This window comes from Haliotis asinina, chromosome 1 (assembly GCF_037392515.1).
Source record: "Haliotis asinina isolate JCU_RB_2024 chromosome 1, JCU_Hal_asi_v2, whole genome shotgun sequence".
Classification (NCBI taxonomy): domain Eukaryota; kingdom Metazoa; phylum Mollusca; class Gastropoda; order Lepetellida; family Haliotidae; genus Haliotis; species Haliotis asinina.
In genome coordinates this window covers 43,038,221-43,062,765 of record NC_090280.1, presented here as the reverse complement: position 1 = coordinate 43,062,765, position 24,545 = coordinate 43,038,221, and the positions used below count along the sequence as shown (strand labels likewise).

Here is a 24,545-nt window from a genome sequence, read left to right as displayed (position 1 = left end):
TATATGATGCCAATGTAAGTTTATCAAATTATATTGTCACAATAACTTAACATACTGGACTTGATGTAAGTATAGGTTTTTTGTAACTCTATAGATGTATGGCAACTCTATAGATGTATGGCAACTTTATAGGTGTATGGCAACTCTGTAGATGTATTGCAACTCTATAGGTGTATGGCAACTCTATAGATGTATGGCAACTCTATAGGTGAATGTTAATGCTGTTATTCAACGAGTCTAGGTTTTTTATGACTGTATAATTGATGATTAGAGTCTCTCTATTGGCACTACAGGCATATGATAACTCAATAGGAATTGGATAACAAGAGAAGAATTAGATAACAGTATTGATACTTGATAACTCTAACAGTATTTGATAATACCATGGTTTTTGGAAGGCAATAAGTACATGTATACCTAAAACTCAAACTGATTTTAAGATATGAACACTGATGGTTGCATTATGGCAGTTCCATTTACTAGTAATTAATGTAAACCCAAAAAACAATTACAACATTCATTAGACAAAACAAGTGTATGATTATAATTAATATATTGCAGCCATATTTAATTCATACCAACATGAGTATGTCATTTAACGAGGGTATAAAACTCCCAAAAAATTCAGCCAGACCACAGGTTTGCCAGCCCTTACCAAAACTTAATTGTCCCACAAATAGTTTATGTTTGAGAAGCAACATAGTTTATCATCCAATTTGAATTCGTTTATTTATACAAGTGAATTAATAACTATTTATTTCCTTAATATGTTATGAATATTTTCATATTTATGTCAATCTTTTAACCTGACCTTCGGGCAGGTGAGTTTGAGAATCTGGCAGTCTGTTTTGAAAATAAACCATCAGGTGGTGAGGCAGGAAAGTATTTCAAACGCCGTCATTACACTATTACACAGATGTTATATTTTTTGCAATGAACATTGCTTTATTCAAACAGATATCACATATGACAACAAAATGGTTGTTATTACAGAACAGCATCAGTATCCTGATATGTATCCCCTAATCACTGTAAGGTACATTTCAAAACGCTACTGCATACATGCACAAAACGATGCTGGACCCAGAATACCAACCTGGTAACAGTGGTAGAGTCTAGCTGCTCCACAGTAAAGCCACTGGTAAGCTGTGTAATGTGTGTGAGCCTCATTTGTCTGAAAACAAAATGGCTCAACTGATTAAAAACATGCACTCCGAAGCTTACTTCCTCTCTTTATATGTGCACACCAGTACACATTACCAGTATTCTTTCTAAAATGCCTGTTAACTAGATGAAAACACCATGTACTAACCCACCCTATGATATACAATTGTTTAATTAGACTTACCCCAGTTAGTGCAGTGTTGTAATAATCATGCAGAGTTAAGATGTAGCTGGGACCAGAGAAGAGAAATGCTGAGGCATATGAGATCTGGGCTCATTGCACAAATCAATCCTAGCATTCAGATCATAGTAAGCTTGTGTTAAAGTATTATAATGGGAATTATCTGCAATACGATATTCATGTGGAACAGGGAACTGGTGACACATTCACATGAAACCATAGACATACCAATCACTGGCTGGACCAGGTAGTCGAAGACAATGAGAACCCCATGCTTACTGTAGTCTAGGAATCAGTAGAGAGAAAGTTTACAGAGCTAGAAAGCATAAATTATTATCCACAATATCTGCATTTTGCAACAGTGATAAAATAACTGTATCGGACCAAGTTTTTTGTATTTTGTAACTCTGTAGTTACTGGATGAATCTCTAGGTTTTGGTTGAAGTAAATTTCATGAAGTATGTTTCATGTTTCAGTGCCACCTTCAATGCCAGAGATCGAGGGTTACTCCAATGGATCTGTTGTGGAAGTTCCACAGACCCAGTCTTTGCTTAGTCTCACATGTAAGGCAGCCAATGGCCGACCTCCAGCCACTATATCCTGGTACCGGAATGGTGTGAAGGTCACCAACAATGTGGAGTATTCCACGCAGTCGTCAACGGGGGACAAGCGATCCACAGCCATCAGTATCATCCACATTCGGTTGACCCAGCGTAGAGACGAGAACAATGCAATATATACCTGTCAGGCAACGAACACAGCAATCTCAGGAAGTCCCTTGACAACAGTTGTGCAGATCAGCATCTTAGGTTGGTACAACACTTCCTATGTGGATTCAATGTCTTCACCAATGTTGAAAGTTAAGAACTAATTTGTGAATGGACAGACCATAACTGTATTAAATGTACATTTTCCTCAGCAGTTTGGTCAAATCAGAGACTGTTAATTTTAAGAGTGACAATTTTATACTTGCTTCAGTGTAAGCATTGTTATCAGGTGATATCTGATCACTTGCCCTCTGGACAGTGACAGCCTAAGAATCCTGGCCAGATTATTATTGATACACCTTAATAGGTCAAATGAGCACGATTGTGTTTTCTTATTTTGGACAACTCAAAATGTTATTGTAAAGTCCACTGACTGCCGTCTATTTGTTTTCAGAGCCCCCTGGAGCACCTGAGATTTCTGGATACACCGATAATCAGGTTGTACGAACAAACGACACATTACAGCTGACATGCACGTCAAGGGGAGGTAATCCTCTTGGGACTGTGGTGTGGTATCGAAACGACGAGCAAGTGGACTACTCATATGTTAGCGTCGATGGCAAGGCTGAAAATGAATACACTTTCACAGTGAACTCCTTTGATAACAACGCCATCTATCGATGCGAGGTGTCCAATCTGGTGACACAGCGGCCCTACACTGCCCAATACAAGCTCACTGTTCACTGTAAGTGATGTATGGAACGTTGCTTGTAGAAATCAGCAGGGAATATTGAAATGGATAGACAGCAGTATTTGGGTGCCCAATGCAGAATGAATGTGTTGGTATTTTGCAGAAGTTGTTGTATCAAAAACAATCCATGTTAGCATAATTGGTTATTTTGGGTCCAAAAAGGGATTCTATGTTCATTTTAATACGGTCTCTGATTGAGTATATTTTGTTACACAAACGAAAGGAGGGTGTAAAGTGGAATATAACACACTTGAATATATGGGTACTGGAACATATTTTTTCTGATATTGTTTTGAAGAACATGAATGTTGTACAATGCTGTATTCGTCTCACATACAACATTCCTGCACTGCTGTCCATTTTGATTCTGTTGTACTTGTACAGTTTCTTAATTTACCAATTCCCCATCCCCGCCAAACATTCCAAATAGTTAAAAGCATTCCAACAGTCCTGTTCCCCGTTTAATCCATCTTATGGTAATTGGTATCAATGGTCAGAATTTTGTTTCCATATGTCAGTGATGGCAATCTTAGAATTCTTTTGTATCCCACCAAATAACAAAATGCCACTCTTCTCCTCAGTATTAAGCTTCGTTCTCATCATCTAACCCATCCTCATCCTCTTGTTCCAAAATTGTCTGTCAAATGTTCTGCGCAAATTGTACTAGTCATCACAAGGTGTGGTGAGATTCACCTGATTCACTATTTTGCTCTGCTGCCCAGCAGAACCTGTCTTGGCAGGCTGGCTACATCATCTCTAGTGGAAATCCATAGAAAAGTATTTTTTTATGATAACTGTGAGACATCCTTGAGACATACCAACGATTAATGAAAGATTTATCAACAGTCATATGACCTAAGACATGGCATCATTTATTTTCTCCCCATTAACAACACAAACTTATCACACATTTACACATTCCCTCTTTATTAAATAAACAAGGTATCGCTGATAGGGCTAAAGTTTTAAACCTTACTGGACATGGCTAGCCCAGCTTTAGGATCCTTTTAGCCACCTTAAGGATGTTGACATGCTAGCATGCACACCCTGATATCTAAAGCCAGTCGATTCAGCAATTTCTTGTCTCATGGGATGAATAAATAGGTCCAGACAGTATTTTGACTGATAAGTTCCATGTGTAGTGGGATGTGGTGTCATCCCTCATGTGACATCCTTACCTTGTCAGGTTGTTGATGGGTGAATTTCTGTGTTCATATGGTATGTGCACTCAACCTCATATCAGAAGGTCAGCAGTTTTGGACTCAGGACTTGAAATTTAATGGACCCTACACATGCATCAAAATGTTAATCTATCAAAGTGTATGAAACATGAGACTGTCAGACTTGACATGTGCTTCTCAGTTGCTGATTGCTTACAGTATTGATGTGAAAGGAATACATGTACACAGACTCAGACATTTGTTATATGTCTACCCATGACTTGTTTCTTGTCACTACACTTTGAAGTCATGATTCAGATGATTGGTCACTTAATTCCTTTTGTTTCAGTCTCTCCAAATCGAGTTGCAATAAGTGGTGGTGACCGTCCAGCCAAGGCTGGTCAGACAGTCAAGCTGGACTGTGTGTCGTCCAACAGCAATCCAGCTGCTGTCATCACCTGGTTTGCCAGGGGTAGACAACTGGCACAGACCGATACTCGGGTAGAGGATTCCCCAGATGGCGGCTATATATCCAAGTCAACATTATCTGTGCAGCTGTCTCACCAGGATCACAACGTGAAGTACACTTGCCAGGCTACCAACCCAGCACTAGGCCAGAGTGTCGATGACACCGTCACGCTTAGTGTTTTGTGTAAGGCTTTAGTCATCGTTGTGGAACTTGTGTCTGTCGCTCAGTATCACTATTTCTTTATGAAATGATCAGTCATATTCTTGGAAAGATAGCCGGTTTTGAATGATGTTGCTTTTACAGGAAATATCAATATTTCATACAGTATCTGTTACTCATCTCAATGACAAAATCATGACATATGTGATCAGATCTTCTTCCAAGGCGGAAATACATTTAAGGATTTGTTTATCAAGATAGAAAGTATTTTTATCTTTACTTATCAAACATAATTGTGTTAAAGATTATCTCACGACCAAACATTACGAGAATGACAAGGGATTCAAGCAGTTGTAGCAAGAATATGTAATCTGTAATGGCAATTTGTTGATTGTAATGATTTTTTTATGATTTAAAGTTTAGTCAGATAATTCCTGTAATGGCAATTTGTTGATTGTAATGATTTTTTTATGATTTAAAGTTTAGTCAGATAATTCCTGTAATGGCAATTTGTTGATTGTAATGATTTTTTTTATGATTTAAAGTTTAGTAAGATAATTCACTGACTGTACACATGTAACACTGTCCCAGAAAAGTATGTTTTTTTCTAGTAAAGGTATTTTGTTGGATGAGAGTAACTTGTTTTTCCAGGATGTAACTAAATTGTCAGTAGATGTGCGTTTAGATATTGCTTATTTTTGGATGTATGTTTTGGATCAAGGTATAATATATGTGACTGTATTGTATGTGTGACCAAACTGTCATTAAGTGTGGTTGAAATGTCCTTAGATGTCTTCACAGGGTGAAAGTTTGGAGGGCAATTAATCATAAAGATTTCACAAGATGATACCTTGAGTTTTGTGTTGGGTATTGACGTCACAGCAAATGTCCCAATGTGCGTCCAACATTTCCTGATGGGGCCATCAGTTGATGACAATGTGCATTGCATGCTTCAGATCCCCCCAATAAGCCCATCATCTCAGGGTACACAGAGGGCAACGCAATCAAGGCTGGAGAGCTGGCCCGCATCACATGTCAGTCTTCAGGAGGAAACCCTGTGGCCAAGCTGAAGTGGTACAAAGGTCTGTGTGTGTGTGTGTGTCTGTCTGTGTCTGTGTGTCTGTGTGTGTCTTTGTGTCCTGGAGTGTCAAAAGCAGACCTCCCCAGTAGGTAGGTAGGGTACCTGGCACTTGAAAGCTTCATAGGACAAGGCAATTCAGAGGAGTTGACAGTCTTTACAGGACATTCAAATCTTTGTCTACTCAAATACACTTGTGTTTCAAGTTAACGCAGGGCATGTACTTTGAAAGTGAAGATAATATCAGAGAACAAATAATCTCAAATGAACACAGTCTCAGGCCTACATGGAGAATTAGTTGCCATCAAATCAATACACTTGTAGGATAAATGTTTTTGATGAAAATTTCAGACAAGCTGTCAGTGTTCATTTTTCGCCATATTTCATTTTCATGAGAGTTTTATTTCAGCATTACTCATTGTACATTACACAGTGACCATCTGCAGAGACATATAAAGATGTAAAAATCATGGCAGATATTCTTGCCAATTTTAAATGTGAAGGAGCAGTAGAAAATGGCATTCCCAACAGTTTTGTAATCAGCTGAAACCTTGACAAATCTTAATTAAAATCTGCTCAGCATTTGGGATTTAGTGGTATTTTCATTTAATATTCCATTGTTGTCAGTTGAAGATGACTGAAACATTTCAAATATTTGTCCCATCTAAGGCATCATTTAAAAATTTAATATTTCAAGTTTTGGTGATGCTTCCTGGCTTGTGCCTTTACATGAAACATGATGAGAAATATGGTTTGAAGTAGACAGATTTACTACCATGTGTCAGTTTAAAGTGTTTGTTTGGAAGAAGTATTGTGTGAAACTTGAATTCTGAAGATGATAAGATGTTTTGCTTACAATGTTGTGTCATTTATAAACCGAACTGTAGATGATGTCAAAGAATAGAAGTGACTAAGATAACAAGTCTGTGATCAGTGACAATGCTAAACCCTTGATATTGTTTTAACAATATTTGACATTTGGCACTATTTCAGGATCGAGGAAAATTTCTTCTGAGAACACAAAGCGTGGTAACTTAGCCCAAGCTGTGATAAAGGTGGTTGCAACACCCAGCGATAATGGAGCTACGTACAAATGTACGGCACAGAACGAAGCAACCACATCTCCCTTGAAAACCTACGTCAATCTCACAGTCCTGTGTAAGTCGTGTTTTTGTCTATCAACATTGCATGGCTGTTTGTTTGGGTAAAACATCTAGGAAATGTCCTATAGACAAGGTGATACCAGACCTTAATGCTTGTTTGAAAGGTCCAAATGCTTTAAATTAGGTCGTTGATAATAATTACTGTACTTGTTGTGAAGTATCGTGATGATGGATTCATTGTGATAATATCCCTCAATGCCGTATAATTACACCACCATATAGCTGGAATATTGAGGAGTCCGGCATAAAACTAAACTCACTAAACTTACAATATTTGATTGAACATGTTGTAGTTTACTGAAGAATTCAGACATCAAATACTTACATAAACACATGCTCAATAAACAGACAAGTAACTATGTTTGGTCATATCTTGGTTAAAGTATCAGCCGTACAGGAAAGAAGTAGACTCTCCTGCCTCAACAGGTCCTTGGGGCTGATGGCTACTACAGACATGACAAGCACTACAATTTTGAAGAGTTACTCCAGGTTTCAAATACAAAATCCCCTCTTCTATTTTTCCATAAAAAACTTTTTAGAAAATACAAATAAGTTTATAAATTTAGAATGTATAAATATGTTCATTTGAGTTAAGTATTATTTGTTTAAGTATGCCCAGAAATTGCATATTTCCAGCCTAAATCAAAAGACTTATATAGGAGAAGCCCCTTCAGTCCACCACTGTCCAAAGGGCTTTGAGCCCCACCCATACACACCCCCAACTCGCACCTTCAAGGCTCAGGAATTGCTTTTAGCCACACTCAGTGCAGTGATGACTAAGCATAACATCACTGCCACAGGCTAATTTGCATATCACATCACTGGACTTTTCTTTTTGTTTATAAACAAAGACCATATTCATAAATAGGCTGAGGCTGGCATAATGCAAGCAATTCGGCGTGGTTTTCGTACTGTTTTACACTGTTACATAAATATTCTTCTTCAACTGCATCAGTAAGGTTTATGACAAAACATATTTATATTTCAAACCAGCTGCATTGTTTGCTCTCATGAGGCTTTGATGACAGCGGGTGGAGCCTTACAATTCATGTAAACAAAGGATCGCTATGCAAATTGAAATAGTGTTACAGATTTAAGGATATTTTCTCAGTGAAACTAAACCATTTTAACGCTGATGTTTAATTAGATGTGCAGATTCATTAAAATTAAAAGAGTTCAGAAATTGTGTACATTATATTGAATGGACTGTATTAGATGTGAGGAATCGTCACATCTTCTGGCCTGTGGCAGAGGTACATGTACTATGCTGGCTCACTGCATGGAACTCTGGGTAGGAGAGAGGCTTTTAGCATGGCATCACTCCTCTGTTACAAGGTTGGCATCTCTGCAAAGTACTCTAAGTGGGCAACTTGTGATGGATAGTTGACTTCTGCTGAAAATCTGAAGGTTTACTTTTAGTGTGATTGTGTGATTGATACAGGATTTATGGCAATGCTGTAATTCAGGTGGTATTCTTAGAATTATTAGTAGAGATAACTGATGTTTTAATGTTGATTAGGAACTCACATTGATATGCTTGCTGAAATGGGTTGTATAGACATCCTGCAAGTGTCTGTATGGGATTTATAGTGACTACATGGAAGCTTTTGTTGTACTGATGTGTGTGGATACTGCTGCTGCTGCTGCCGCCAAATACCATTGATGTAGACGCACAGGGAGACACAGATCATAGAAAGGATTATGCCAAAATATCTCGTCTAGTGAAATTTGAGAGATAAACATTATGATGAAGAATGCTATGGTGGGGCTGTTCTTAGCAGAACTGACGTTGTCTAAAAGTAATCAGATTACCATAATGCCTGTGTTAAGTCTGAAATATGACTCTAGACTACACTTCAGTTGAAACTTGAAATCTATTATGTTGGTATACGTAAGTTTCCCAAAGCAATATACAGATCATATGGGATTCTGTGGAGTTGTAGGTTCAAGGAAAACTTAGAAATTGCATGCTTAGTTTGTACATTGATTTAAAAATCATAATGTAAAAGTTGACATCAGTCAACATGTAAGGATTTGTTGATTTGTTGATTTGCAGAGTTTATTCTTATAAAACTTTAAGTTTGTAGAGAAAAGAAACCAATTTCAATTTGGTCAGTAGGATTGTGAATATATAATAATTTAGTGACATAATTGATAGGAGCAGTTTATTTTTAGTCATTGTGACTCACATATGTTGTGTAGTGACATACATGGAAACTGTGTGATGCATAGTTGGTGTATTGAGGAGACGAAGCAGTAATGAAAAAGGCCTGTGAAATGAGAAGCAACCTTTCTCAACCTTCCTGAGTTAGGGTTGGGGATTCTTAAACCAGTTAATGATTAAGACAGCATAATATTTTAGATAATTTACTTTGGTCAATGTTTTTTATGATCAATGCTAAATTAATGTCTCTAAGATATATATTTTTAAGAGATTACGCTATTTCAAGTGTTTCTGTTACTATTTGATAATAATGAGTATTTTCTGCAGAAAGTGTATTTGTATTCAGGTTGTTTGTCATGGCATAACTAGCCAGCTTTCTTATGTCGTATGCATTTTTCTTTCTGTCAGAGTGAGACTGAACATGAATAATTTCCATGCAGTAAGGAAAGAGAAGTAGCTGACAGACGTGCTGACGGACAATATTGGAAGTTGAAGTCATGCCTTATTTTTGATCTGTTGCCATAACAACATGACCTGTTTATAATTGTTTATTATTTTTTTCTTTACTTTCAGTCCCCCCAGCATCAGTTAGTATCAAAACATGGCCAGCTAAACCTAAAGCAGGACAGTTAATGAACATCACATGCGTGTCTGCCTCTTCCAACCCAGCAGCAGATATCACCTGGATCAAGGGTGCAGACCGACGTCGGGTCCAGGGCATCGACAGAGGCGAGGTGGAGGCGGAGAATGATGGCAAATCTACCACAAATGTCCTCGAGTTTTTGCCAACATCAGCAGATCACAATGCTTATTTTGGTTGCCAGGCAACAAACAGAATATTTGGGCAGGCTGTCACTGATGCTCTTACTCTTAATGTGTTGTGTAAGTAGATGATGCTGTGCATGGTCCTGTTACCAAAGTGTTACAGATTAATCTGTGATTGGAATCGACAGTATGGATATGTATTATTTTGACATCAAAATCCAGCTGGAAGATAAATGTTTTTAGAATTTTATTTGTCTCATTATCTCGTCTCATGAGACTGATGACGGATTTATTATGAAAATACATGCCAACATTCATTTTTAAATTGATGTCTGTTTCACATGTTGTGGGGAAGATCCTATTTCAGAATATGTTTGTACTCTGCTTTAAATCATTGCATCCAAAATTCTAAGTTTACATGAGAAATATGAGAGTGTTGAAACTGTACAGTGGTATGGCACTGTTTGTATTTATATAAAGTGAAGTTGGATATCGTTTTACATAAGCTGATGAAGAGAATTATCAGGACTGCATAAATTTTAAAAACACACATTTCTTCAGAAATGAGAAATATCAACAGATGCTTCTAATCATTGTTCATTTTGTGACAGAAACTAACTTGTTTATGACATGGTTCAGAGTTGTCTTTATGTCAAGTCTATAGACGTGTGAACGTCTGGGTGAGAATATTGATCTTCAGTAACACATGCTTGTTGTAAGAGGCGAGTAACATGATCGTATGGTATTGCTTGGTGACTTTGTTGACACATGTCGTTGGTTTCCATTTGTGCAGATCGATGCTCATGCTGTTGATCACTGGATTGTCTGGCCCCAGCTCAAGTAATCGATAGTAATTCACCTACTCAAGTTGTTATCTGCATTGGCCTTGTTTCAGTTGCACCGGAGTTTAACAGTACAGGTGTCCCGGAGAAGGTGGATCTGATAGAAGGAAACAGTGTGTCACTGAACTTCTCCACATACTCTAACCCCGCAGAGGTCACATATAAGCTGTACCGGGGGAACGTACAACTGTCCTTGCCAAGTGATATCCCACGCTTCCAGCTGACCAAGGGCATCCTCAAAATCACCAAAATCCGCCGAGGAGATAGAGGGGACTTCACCATAAAGGCTTCTAATGCTGAAGGCTTCACAACCCACAACTTCTCCATTGAAGTCAGATGTATGTAGAACATAGGCACATGACAGTGTTTCTTGTCCTAGAATAAAGTACATGCAAAGTTCTGTGTAGATTGGTAGGATCCATTTGGTAGTAATGTGTGCATCATTGTAACTACAGGCAGTGTTGTTAATTCAGAATACCGAGATATTCTGAAGTACAAGCTTCACCTGTCTCTTCCTGACAATGTCCCTGAGTGGGACAGTGACCAAAGTGATACCTGGTAATAGAACATACATGACATGATGCCTGGTGACCTTATCTATTAATGTGTCCGAGCACGATACAGTGGAGTGCAGTAATCTCTCTCAGGTCTGGATGCTCAACCTGATGAAGTGTTGCAGTTGAGGATGTTTTACATGTGCTTTGATGTTTACTATACAATCATTAGATTGACATCTCACTGTCTGAGTCACTCAACATGTGCTTTCAGGACTGTTGAGTATGTCACAGTTACCTTATACTAGCTTGAGATGCAATGCCTTGGTGAGAGTGTTTCTTGTAACTTCAGATCCAGCCACGATAAAGAAGATCTCCGGGAAAGTCATGGAGGATGAGGGGGGCGTGGCATTCTTTGAGTGTATTGGCGATGCCAACCCTATCACCCCAAACATGGTCACCTGGTCCCGTGCCAACTATGACATGTCCAAGACAAGGCAGACATATGAGAAAGGAAAAGCACATTTGACCGTCCATGAATTGTCCCGTACAGATACGGGTGATTTTGTGTGTACTGCAGACAACAAGATTGGCAAAGCTGCTACCAAAAAGGCTAAACTGATTGTCAAGTGTGAGTACAAGCCAGTCAGACACAACATGGCTTTTGTATTATTCTGTATATCACCTAGGGTATTATGGGTCAGAATGGGTCTACAGACTGGTCATAAATGGTAGTTCAGAAGTCGAGCACTTTTGGAATCATCATGGTCTGTGTCCCACTCTGGACCACAGGCTGCTGTGACATGACTGGAATATACCTAACAATGTCCACTCACCACATACACTTAACATATTGTCTCCCCAAAACCTTGAACCTCATTAGCCTAAGACCAGCTTAGTTCTCATCAACTTGTAGAGTCTGATAAGGACTAGCCTATGGAGTCGTTTTACATTGTTGCTTCCATGATTTACTGGATTTGAAATATTTGTAAAATGTTTGAAATTAAATGGATTTGTTGTCACTTACTGGACACTGGTCACATTCAGCCACTAGTTAGCCGTGTCCACACCTTACTACATTCATCTTTTTTAGGACCTTTCACTATACTGTTGATTTTCTTTTTAACCACAAGGTAATTTAATTGATTCTCATTGTTGAAAAATACTTTCCTCACAATCAAAGTCCTTGACTTCATTCGTAATAGGATACTAACAGATCTGTACTGAATATCCAACACAGACACTCTAACCACTACACCATGCAAACAGCGCATACTGTCTAACCATATCCTGTCTGTTTACCCAGTGTTGTAGCCACAGCATTTATCATCAGATTACCGCTATTGATAGTTTGAAATGCACCATACAGGAGACAAGACCGCATATGGGGATATGTGATTCTGTTCCATTCCAACTATGCATTCAGCAGTGGACTAACATGCGCATGGCTGTTTTAATCTCTGCATGTAAACCAGTGCCTAACTTAGCAAGAAATACAATTGGAAGTTTATCATTTTTTGGGACGCAAGTTATACTTTTTCATGTACATCGTTTGTTACTTCTTGTTCATTCACCTGAGGCAGTCAGACATAGTTGCTAACTGGGCACAAAACATACAGCAGCATTTATGCTTAAATGCACACTGCGCACAAAAATATGACAATACCTGAGAAATGGCATGGAGTGTGATACAAGAGGTCCATAGATCATGAGAACAGTGTCATGGGATGGCTGTGTGCATCAACTTCTGTGATGCAGCTGATATGTTGCTGACTTCAACATTACACTCTCTTGTACAGTCATGATGGGAGAAACTCAAGCCCAAATTTTTAGGGACTATTTAACACACTACCCAAATTCAGTGTTGAACTCTTCCACTTTGACAACATTAGAAATGGTCTTTCAGATTCAGAAAATATCTTCAGGCTGAACACATAAATGGCAGCTGGCTGACAAAGATAGTCAGTTTTGTTGACAAAATGATTCATCAGAAACACATGGAGAGCTCTACCATTTTATGATTCAATACATTTCAGAATATGTTTCAAATTGAACTGGAAATTGACAGAGAGACAGGTTTGGATATGGTTTAGAATCCCTGTGCAGAAATGTTTGCCTGCTGTGGGAGAAGTGTATGATGTCTGTGTGTTTATTCCAGATGCACCAGTGATAGATAAGTCCCCTGAGTACTCTAAGGCTGCCAGTGAGGAGAAGTCCACAGGGAAGCTATTCTGCAAGGCATCAGGGGCACCTACCATCACATTCACCTGGTTCAAGGTACTGGACATCATAGCATCACACATATATCACACTCACAGACAATTTTGGCAATACTGTTCAAGACTGGGAATTTTATTTCAAGTAGTTCTTCATATAAAAATATTTTAGTAGAAATTGTTACTTGAATGCAACTGACTGATGCTGATTTCAAATATACAGTGCCGGGCCAGCATCAAAAGTGAGTCATCATTAGTGAAATTACTTGTATGTTTTGTTACTTGCACCAATGATTTTCAAAAATTTAGTTCTAATGAATTGCTTTCAATGTTTATCTACCAGCTGGAAAATCATCTCAGCTACATACACACAATTTCCATTCAGTTTTCTAATGATTATTATGAAAACTGCAACTATTTAAACAACATATATTAGACGGACTAATGAAGTTTAACATGGCTGTCTATGAGATAGATTTGAAGTTGAACCTGTGGTGCTTCATCAGGTGACATTCAATAATTAACCAACAGAAAGATGGAAGAAAATTATGTACACATAGATGAAGATATGATTTCCAACATGTTTGCAAAATATCAAAATATTGGCTTCTCCACAATTTATGAAAATTATGCTAGTAACAATTAATTATTCTGTAAGTCTATGGAAAATTTACTAATGATGACTTTTGGCAAGGCACTGTAGACCTGGATGTTGCCATTACTGGAATGTGTAACGGTGGGCACATGATTCAAGTAATCTTTAGATTGATCTATTAGTGATAATATTTGTAATAAAATATTATTTGTATTAATACCATGGTAAGTGTTTTTAAGGTAATTTGATCCAGCTTTGCCAACCATGATTCATGCATTAGAAATTAGCTACAACTCTTTTTGTTAAAAGTTGTTTCTGTAAGTTCTGTGACAAGTTTATTACAGCAAACTTGTGTGTAGGTCTTCTTTACAACTACTTGATTTCAGAATGGTCAAACTATTGACACATCCAAGTCCAAGTACTCTGTGTCAACGTCCAAGTCAGGTGACGTCGACTACACCAACACTCTCCAGGTGAAGGCAGTGGCCAAGGGCGACTATGGACGCTACATGTGTAAGGCCACCAATGCCAAGGGCACCGACTCCATTGACATCGTATTGGATGGAACAAGTATGTTTTGAATTATTTCAAACTCTCCAGACTTATACAAGCTGAAATACACTAGTGTTAGAGATTAAGGTTAGGCTGTTTTTTTATTTCCAATACAAAATCGAAAAAGATAACTTGTAGCCATAAGTATAATAGATGTAAAATGGGCGCTTTTTTTTTTTTTAAATATTGACCTGAAATCAACTCCTTGGTGTTGTTTCCATCATGAGTAAGGATGATGCAGACAAGGTTGGGAATGAAGTTGGAATTGCAGTTTAACACTATCACTTCCATTGTTTATGGGAGAGTGCAGCATCACACAGTACTAGCAGTAAATAGTTTAGTGAGTTAAGTTTCACATAAACTGGTAACTGGTAGTCATAAATACATTCATGTAATGATACTGGTTTACCCTGTGCTTTGAATGTGGTTGTTTTCTGTTCTCCTTACTTGTGTGACTTTCCACAAGCTGTACCGAGTGTACCCATCTGCATATACGGAGGAATGGGCTTGTCAGTAGGTGTTACAGAAGAGTCTAGGAGCAATGGTTGCTGTTTTTTCACCAGTGGTTTGTGGTTTGAGTGAATCATCGTATAGTAGGACGTCACTGTTCTGCATTTGCTGAAATTTATTCAAAATTTGTTATGTCTGTGTTTTCTCACTCAGTTGAAAACATGTGAGTTAAAGGCTGAAGGTCAGATGTGAGAAACAGAAAAGGATTTCAGTTATATATTCACATTTTAGTATTGTTGTTGTTAAATAAGCATCATGCTGTTGGTTATCCATATATGGAGTGTACAGCTGCAGATTATCTGTAACGGAATGAACAGTTTTTGTTACCACAAATTGCAAAATTAACTTTTCACTGCAGATTTTTATCATGTTAAGCTTCTTTCCATGCCTATTTTGTGTCTCCTCTAATTGAATTTGACTTGTTGGATTTGACCATGCTGACTTGCTATGGAATTGCAAAGGATTTTTTGGATAAAAACTTTCAGGTAGCTATTTATAAAGTTGAACCATAGTTTGGGGAGCACTTGACATCACATTGAGATTGAACGGAGTGACATCGATGCTGCTAGGAGATCAAGCTGCGTGAAACTATGTTCCATAACCCCAGATAAATAGATCAATTTTTGTAATTATTTCACCAGCTTTTTTCATCTGGGTATAATAAAAGTGTTCATATCATTCAATACAGCAATTCCTTCTCATTCTTGTGGAAAAACCCACCATATCAATCAGGATAGATATTAATGCTGTCTGTTCCAAATTGCCTTTATGAATGTGAATATTTCTTTGGCCTTATCCATTTTGGAGATATGAAACTGAGACTGATTTCATGTGATTATTCAGCACAAGGATGATCGTTGGTTTTGTACATTGTTATGATTGTATAAAGAATGCATTTCTATGCCCAGATTCAATACCACGACATAGAACTTAGCACTTGAGTAGCTGCTTGCTGTACAACTTTTTACATCTGCCATTATGTGTTGGTTGTACGTCTTTGTACATCTGACATTATGTCTGGGTTGTACGTCTTTGTACAGCTGCCATTATGTCTGGGTTGTACATCTTTGTGCAGCTGCCATTATGTGTGGGTTGTACATCTTTGTTCAGCTGCCATTATGTGTGGGTTGTACTTCTTTATACAGCTGCCATTATGTGTGGGTTTTACATCTTTGTTCAGCTGCCATTATGTGTGGGTTGTACATCTTTGTGCAGCTGCCATTATGTGTGGGTTACATGTCTTTGTACAGCTGCAGTCATGTTTGGGTTGTGCATCTTTCTACAGTTGCTTACGTGTGGGTTGTACATGATTGTACAGCTACAGTCATATGTCGGTTGTACATCTCTGTACAGCTGCTATCATGTTTGGGTTGTACGTCTTTGTACAGCTGCAGTCATTTGAGGGTTGTACATCATTGTACTGTCTTTGTGGCAGGTTTGGCAACTGTTTCCTGTGAAGGCAAGAGCATTGCATCAACAAATTCTGTTACTTTGCACATGCAGGTTATGTGTTTGAGTAATTCAAAATGTCAGCACAAATTTTTGTTGAAATCATTTTTGTTACTCTTTGAATGTCTATCAAAACTTGTTAAAATTATGAATTGTAATTTCCTCTTAAGGAAATTTGCCACTTCATCCCAGTAGGGCAGATGTCATTAAGAATGATAGTTTTCTTATCACCTCCCAGGAGTAAATGGAAAGTTTTCAATGAATGAAGTGCCTGTCTAGTTATGTTTTGCTTCAGTTTATCAATGTCAAGTGATGACTAAACGATTTGCCAACAAGTCTTGTAAGAATAGTGAGTTATATGATATTGATCAGCATATCATTAGAAGGTCTGATTCCTTCTCGGTGTACTCAAGAGTCCTTTATGTGAGCTGTCTCCATCTTTTAGTATGAGAGTTCTAATGTGTCAGAAATAACACAGAGGCTTCTTTGAATTGCAATATTGTTCTCACCAAGAGACTGCTTTATTTGATAAGCATTGATCTAGTCTAACAAGTGCTATTTCCCTACTTACAAGTATTCCAAAATAGATACGAAAACACATGAGTTGGGTCAATGTACATATTTGGCACTTTAGGAATTTCAACAGCTGTCATGATGATTTGATTAGTCTGTAGTTGATTGCTCTGGACATGTATTTCTTGTTTTTCCTGGTTAGGATACACACTGACAGTTGTGTGAAGTTGTTCACAGAATACTTTCTTCAGTGTTCCAGGTGCAAGCATTGGGTAGGTAGATGTTTCAGCCAGACTCTGGTGACAGGTTGTGTTAAGACATTTTGTTGATGGTAAGGAGTGAAGGGTATTGATTGGTTATTGGTTATGCACTTGATCTTGTTTTCTTCAATTTCTTTTTCCTCCACTTGGAACACTTTTACCCTAATTTTTATGTGAAAGGGAAGGTATTTGTGGCCTTTATTCAGTTTTGTTCAAAATGTCATGAAATATGATACATATGTAGTTAGTGGGGATCAGCATGTATGTTCTGCTTTAATTTTTAAATTTTAATTATTTTCATATTGATTAGAATTTTGTTTTAAGAAAAGACTTGCCATAAATGATGAAAATGAATTTTAAGTGATTACGTGAAAAGAACACGGGGTCCTAAATCTGCCGTGCTTAACACAAGGTCATTGTAGAGAGTGAATTAAAGTTTTTAGTCATTGTGGCAGTATTGCAGCCATATCATGACTAAGCATAAGTATAAATTCATGATAGATACAGACATTTTAAAAAACTGTTGACAAGGGACAGTAAAGGCAACTGTTATAACACAGTAACAAGAACTTGGTCATTGTAACTCAATGTCATTGAACTACTTTGATGTGGATAAGGACACTAAATTTTGATGAGTGTTTGTAGTTTACAAGTTACCAAAACAAAACCTAATTATGTGACCAGTCATGTGACATTTAGTGACAGGTGTCACTTGTGTGTCAGTGATGCTCAGCACATTAGTCTTGTAACAAGGTAGTGGTAGTGTCACATGTCACAAGAAATGATGAAATCGTACAAGAGAAAGAACATAATATAGTGGTAAAGATTTTGTAATATGGAAGGCCTTACCTGACATGTAGAGTAGTACTTAGACTCTTATATCCTTCTGTCTGTGTAGATATATTTTGACTAATGTTGCACCATTATTCACAGTGCTGGCCTTTTCTTCAAATGTAAATAACATTTCTGAGAAAATTGTACTACATGTATTTCATTTATATTATGACTTGTTTTATCTTTTTTTGCAGTGTGTGAGAAAGACAACATTTGCATGTTGACTAGTACATCTCAGTAATTTCAATTCAAATTACAAAAATAATTTGTTTTTCTGTCAGAATTTCACACTGTTCAGACAGGACACTGACTAACTGGTATTAACCATTTAGATCACACCCTATCATAGATAAACCATTATACGTTTATCTTAATGTGGACAACACATCTGGCACAAATATAACAAAATAGAATATTTCATAACACACAAATATTTACAGGATAGCACTTTTCCTTGTTCATTAATATATGGGTATTTCTGTACATAGTTATGCAATGAAAGCTCGCTACCAGAATAAGTCTGCAAGGTTTGACCATAATGATATTTTATCATGGTTTATATATTTTCGTGCAATTCTTAAATATAAAGAAAAAAAGCAGTTTAATGTTCTGTCATCAAACTATATTATCATTTTAAATATACCGGTTACGTTGTAGAAAACAACATGAGGTAACAAGTTAACACACAATTGTTCTGTGTATAAAACAACATGGAAATATTCTATGACCAACAGAAAGGTGCTCTTCAACAATGCTGCATCCCATGTTTGACTCTGTGTGTTGTATGTCCTGCCCATTTGTAAGTCCATACCTTGACATGGGAAGCTGTTCTTCAACACTGCCGCATCCCATGTTTGGCTGTCTGTGTTGTATGTCTTGCCCATTTGTAAGTCCATACCTTGACATGGGAAGCTGTTCTTCGACACTGCTGCATCCCATGTTTGACTTTCTGTGTTGAACGTGTTTCAGGTAAACCTGATCCCCCATATGACATCCAGTTTGTCAACGCTACCCACAACACCATCACCATCTCCTGGAAGCCAGGCTTTGATGGAGGGCTCATTCAGAACTTCCAAGTGAGGTATCGCTTAAAAGGAGAGAGGGGATTTGTGTATATTGACATAACCGTCCCTGGCACTACAACCTTCATCATTAAAGGTACGTTGAAACATCACTGTTTCACCATCATGCTCATCCACAGAAACAGTAAACGTTTCAGTTTGGAAATCTACTAATTACTTCTTTCTTTTCTCTTTGACAAGTTTGTCAGTGTGAATGTGTTCAATCATAGGTGAGTCTTGGAATCTGCTCAAACAGTTTATCTGTATCAATTAACTTAATTTCCTGGTGGTCAGTCAAATAGAAATTCTTTGTACAAGTGTAATTAACTTCATGTTTCAAGTGTGATGTCTGTAGCTAAAGCTCAGTATTTAGACAATGTGATCGTCAGCAACAGTGTAGTCATCTCTGTAGACGTGTTATTTGTGAAATGATGATGTGTGTGTTTAACAGGTTTAAAGCTTGGAAGTGAATATGAAATAACGGTAATGGCTTTCAACAGCAAAGGGAAAAGCGAATTCCAGGAAAATTTCATCAGAGCAAAAACATCAAGTAAGTAAAGTGCTTTACAGCTGTGTAAAGCGATGGCTATATACACATACCAGTTTATGTACGCCCTCAAATGATCTAGTCATTTTACGTAACAACTTGTGTATGTCTTCTGGGGGAGGTGAAGCTAAAAATTTAAGGTTTTCTAACAGTGACATGAAGAGTAAGGTTGTTGTCCGTTCCTGAACTATTTAGAACCAAGCCCTATCAGACCAAAACATCTGTGACAGCCAAGTGTCACACCTCCAGCAGATACTGATTCATAGAGGAACATTTTAGTTTTTTTAAGTTTTGAGGTCAAGCATGATGAAATAGCTTGAAATTGGTGTCTGACATTTAATCAATATGTCACGGACATGGCCTTGAGCTTCTGTCGTTGAATTCATTGAGGAGCTTGTAGTTTTGTGAAGGTGTTGGCAATGTATGTGTGAGATTGATTGGTTGGACAAGTGTGACAGACTTGTGCCCCGTGGAGCTTGCCTCACAGACTGACATAAAACATTCAGCTGTCATAAGAAACACACACTTAAACAGATTGAAACCATCACAGGTGAACATGTCAAAATAGGTTTTCAGTAAGCGTTGCAATTGCTTCAAGTAGGAAAAAGATATAACTTTGCAACTATAGCATCCTGTATGAAAGTATTTTGTCAGGGTCAAAAGTATATCATGTTTTTAGGATTCTGGAATCTGTCATTGTGACAGGTAGGAGAGGAAATTGCAGAAGCCTGTTAGATCATCTAAGCTGGAGAGGGAATTCACACTCTAGTCTCATTAGTGTAATTAATATGTGGAATGAATCCTGTCACTTTCCATGTAGAGTTTATCAAAATTGACACATCGCACGAAGGTTGTTCAAGAAGACTGAAGTACCACCAGATTAATGTCACACCTCTTGTATGACTTACACAACTTGTCAGAGATGGGGCTGCAGTTTTTTCATTGGTGACTAAGTTCCACACTTGACAGAAAAAAAGAAACTGCAGTGCACTCTCTTCGAGGAAGGATTAACTATCGATAACTTTTCCAAATCATCCCTGAATTTGTTCAATGTTACTTAAAAGTTTCTTGCTGGTAAAAAAGTTTCTCTTCTTTAAGAAGTTTTTGAAACTGAAGTTAGTGCAACATGTATGTACCAGCACGGTAGATTGTGTTTGTAATGGTCAGATACAATGTCTTCATGGATTGAACAAGTCTCTTTTGCACCAGGCACAATCTCATCAGCATATTTAACTAAGACACACTCTTTTTTAAATATGGCAAAAATAATGAATAGTAGATTTCTGGAATTGCAAGAAAAGGAGACTTCCTCCTGGGAGCTGCTCCTGAAACTTGCCATATGCAGGTCTTATGTTGTATTTAAAGTGATTAAATTGTACCTTGGTCACATTGGATGATATCCTGGGATTTGACCTCTACTCAATGTACCATTCATTAGATGTGGCTCCTCCTGAAGATATCACGTCAACGCTGCCGACAGATGAAGTCCCCGTAATCATCATCCTCGTCGTGTGTATCGTGGGGATCTTCCTCCTCACACTCAACGTGGGATTAATTCTGTTCTTCGTGAGGCGGAGACGTAAGCGGCTGGAGAGTATGTATAATGGTGACTACTTGAGTTGCTTGTTGACTGTTTTCCAACATCATACTGGGAGATGCAGTTTTCTGAGTGGGTCTGTTAACACAGCTGAGTGTTCTTTTTCCAAAGTAAAACTTGACATGTTTTTCAGTTCATAGGATTGACTGATAGTAACCAAAATGCTAAATACAAAAAACATTTTTGAGTATATTTTAATACAGTTAGCAAGGAACTGGGAACTACGAGAATGTAATAATGGGCAGCTGTGAACACTTGCTGTGGTCTTTGACCAAATACAGCATCTCATTATCAAAACCTCATAGAGAGCAAACACGGTCTTTGAAAGGAGTAAATTCATTCAGGCACAAGCTGCTTTGAAAATAAGGAAATACCACATATTTAACAGATGTATGCTTTTGAATTCAACCCACCTCTATTTAAAATATTATGTTAAATTAATCCAACACCACTGTATTTGGGCAGATACATTGCAAGTGATATAGTTAGTGAGTTCAATTAAACACAGTCAATCTAACCAGTTATCAACTCATAAAATGAGGGAAGTCTCTCTAACTGATTCAGACAATATTCTGGATTATCAAGCATTGACCCTGACAGCTTCCATGCCGACTCAGACAAATGTTTTAGATGATATTTGCTTGTAGCATGTTGTTCACGGCATTGCAGATGGCAGTGACACAACGAGCCACACCAACACGTTTGAGCTGTATGGACACACCAAGGGGGATGGCGGGGTATACCCCATGTCTGCTTCAGAGGATGGCCGCAGCTATGGAACCTATGACAAGAGCATGGATGACTTCTCAGATGATTACAGCAAAGATTACGAGGTGAAGTTAACGTTTCTATGCTGAAGAAGCAGTGTTTTGGCATCCATCAAATTGAAACTGATAGGTTATGGAAGTATGTATTTTTTTCTTGTGGAAAGAATGTAATAATGATTCTTAATGTAAGCAGGTAAATGGCAGATATCAATGATCTTGTAACTTTGTTGATTTTGTGTCACAGTAAGGCAGGGTAGTGCTCACTATGTCTCACACTAGTGTGTCCGGTCTGGTTCATTTTTTCGTCAGTTTTGTTGAAGTATACTGACACCATCATTTAAGAAACAACAACAGCAAAACCTGAGAACTATACATTATTTCAGCATCAATGATACACTATAGTTTTACCTCTACTGATATGTAGTACATAAATACTTCAGATATCAGTGTTGTCAATACCAGTATACACACTTGAATGTGCGTGGATGTTTCTACATTACAGAATGATGACTGCAAGCGAGTTTTTCTGCCTCAGTCAGACTATGGAAGTCGACCATACACTCCAAATAAATTGGATTCCCCGCGAATGGGGCATAAACAGACATATATCCTGGACGATCAAGGGAGGCAATCACCTTGGACAGAAGGTAAAATTGAAGCTGGAGCAACTTCTTTTCATCACTCCCCAGAGCATTTCCTTGCACAGTCCTTGTTGCACCCTCACCTAGCTGTGCCTCTAGACACCCTCCATCTTCCTTTTCTGAGCATGGCAGATGTCAAAGACAGATGATGAGATTGTTTTATCTGACAGTTGTAAGATCCTCACTTAATCATTGACATGCTCTGGTAGAAATAGAACCTTGATTGCTGTTGCCACAGTGTCACATTCGTCATATTTGCGTTTGATATCTTAATAAGAGTTGCCACAAGGCACCTTAGCTACCCAAAGTAAAACCAAACTCAGAAAGATGATGCCTTTGATTCCCTTCATGAATATTGTTTTCTTTCCCCTTGGAGAACACAGAACAATGCTGAATGGTGCACTCAGTGCTGTGTGCTGCCGTTGCAGTGCTGATAATGAATAAATGGAAGCACACATTTGTTTTTGTCCATATAAAGGGGAAGAAGATAGTGTGAGCATGACTTTATTGGATCAGATGCTATGATGAATGTGAATCCAGCTGATTTTATTGATAATGAAGAGACATCATCTCACACAGGACCTGAATGCAGTGGAATATCTGTTAATGAGTTATACCATGTCTTGGGCAGGACCTGAATGCAGTGGAATATCTGTTAATGAGTTGTACCATGTTTTGTGCAGGACCTGAATGCAGTGGAATATCTCTTTATGGGTTATACCATGTCTTGGGCAGGACCTGAACACAGTTAAATATCTCTTTTATGAGTTAATTATGCATGGTGTTGTACAGTGACAGTACACAGGATGTAGTGTTACAGATTGCTGTAGTGTTTAGGTGTGGGAGTGTTGCAGCTGTCAGTATCACTGACTGTTGTCTCACAGAACTGTTCAATTAGTACTAAGTCAGTGTTCAGTAAATAAAACATAACAGATATTTGGTGTGAGTATTCAGACTGTAGATGATATGCTGTTGAGATGGATGACTTGGTGTGCACTGAATACAAGAAGAGCTTTTTTCCAACAGATCCCTATCGTGTTGCTCTGCCCAGGAAGAAAGGAACATTTGAAAATAGCCCAGACAAATCTGGCCGGAGCAGTAGACAAGACACTAGACCCAAAGTGAGACTTGTGGATGGAATTGTATTCTTTAAATAATATCAAGAATGTGCAGATATTGTTGGGGTGAAATACAATCACTGACAGAGGTGAAATGAACAAGTCACAGGTCCATGCAGAAACCTAAATGTGAATATTATTGGTGACTGTTGAAATTATAGCTGGAAAAGTCAGGAATTTGATGGCCCCCAAAATCAGAAAACTGTTTGTGAGATGAGGGATGAGAATTTTTCCATGTATTTGAGTGGTCATGGATCTGGCATGGCGACTGTGGCCCTTGACACCTCATTTCCTGTTTTCATTCATACCCATTCTTATCCCTGAACACAGAAATTTGTTTCTGTAATCCTCTGAATCCCTGAAATTATTACTGAGCTTATATATCTACCATTCACACAACGTGTGACAGACTTTTAATGCAGGGTGTACTTTTTTGGTAGAGTATAACAGATTATTGTGATCGCCCACCAAGCCGTCCGCCCAGCAGAACGGGTAAAACACCTCCACCCCCTCCCGTCCGAACCTCAAGCCGAGGAGCCGCTGATCAGTTACCTCCCCTGCCAGCCCGGAACTATGGTCCCCAGGACTTGCCACCACGCTACACCTCACCCCCGGGTAAGAACACACGATGTGCAAGTCTACAGCATCTTCGTAATATGTTGCTTGTGATTTTCAGCCACTATGATTGAAAGCGTTATGAAAATTCTGATAGGTTTGAAATCTGAGAATATCTATGGCTGTTTGATTCCCTGACAACGTTTAGATATTATTTCAGTTAAATATTTCTC

At 38.1% G+C, this 24,545-nt stretch overlaps 1 protein-coding gene across 6 annotated transcripts in view; it reads left to right on the top strand.

Moving 5' to 3' along the window:
- The window catches only part of LOC137291696 (nephrin-like), a 213,970-nt gene that overhangs the window by 184,210 nt on the left and 5,215 nt on the right, over positions 1-24,545 (top strand). For 3 of the 6 annotated variants that reach the window (XM_067823138.1, XM_067823158.1, XM_067823166.1), the window contains exons 4-20: positions 1,822-2,154; positions 2,507-2,797; positions 4,313-4,615; positions 5,548-5,673; positions 6,663-6,827; positions 9,570-9,878; positions 10,657-10,941; positions 11,450-11,728; positions 13,256-13,374; positions 14,295-14,478; positions 18,996-19,184; positions 19,539-19,637; positions 21,073-21,240; positions 21,901-22,064; positions 22,501-22,645; positions 23,666-23,760; positions 24,198-24,372. In XM_067823138.1, coding sequence (XP_067679239.1) covers positions 1,822-2,154; positions 2,507-2,797; positions 4,313-4,615; positions 5,548-5,673; positions 6,663-6,827; positions 9,570-9,878; positions 10,657-10,941; positions 11,450-11,728; positions 13,256-13,374; positions 14,295-14,478; positions 18,996-19,184; positions 19,539-19,637; positions 21,073-21,240; positions 21,901-22,064; positions 22,501-22,645; positions 23,666-23,760; positions 24,198-24,372 — 3,429 coding nt within the window. The remainder of the gene's footprint in view (positions 1-1,821; positions 2,155-2,506; positions 2,798-4,312; positions 4,616-5,547; positions 5,674-6,662; positions 6,828-9,569; positions 9,879-10,656; positions 10,942-11,449; positions 11,729-13,255; positions 13,375-14,294; positions 14,479-18,995; positions 19,185-19,538; positions 19,638-21,072; positions 21,241-21,900; positions 22,065-22,500; positions 22,646-23,665; positions 23,761-24,197; positions 24,373-24,545) is intronic. The other 3 variants (XM_067823148.1, XM_067823184.1, XM_067823175.1) reach the window with 3 other exon arrangements.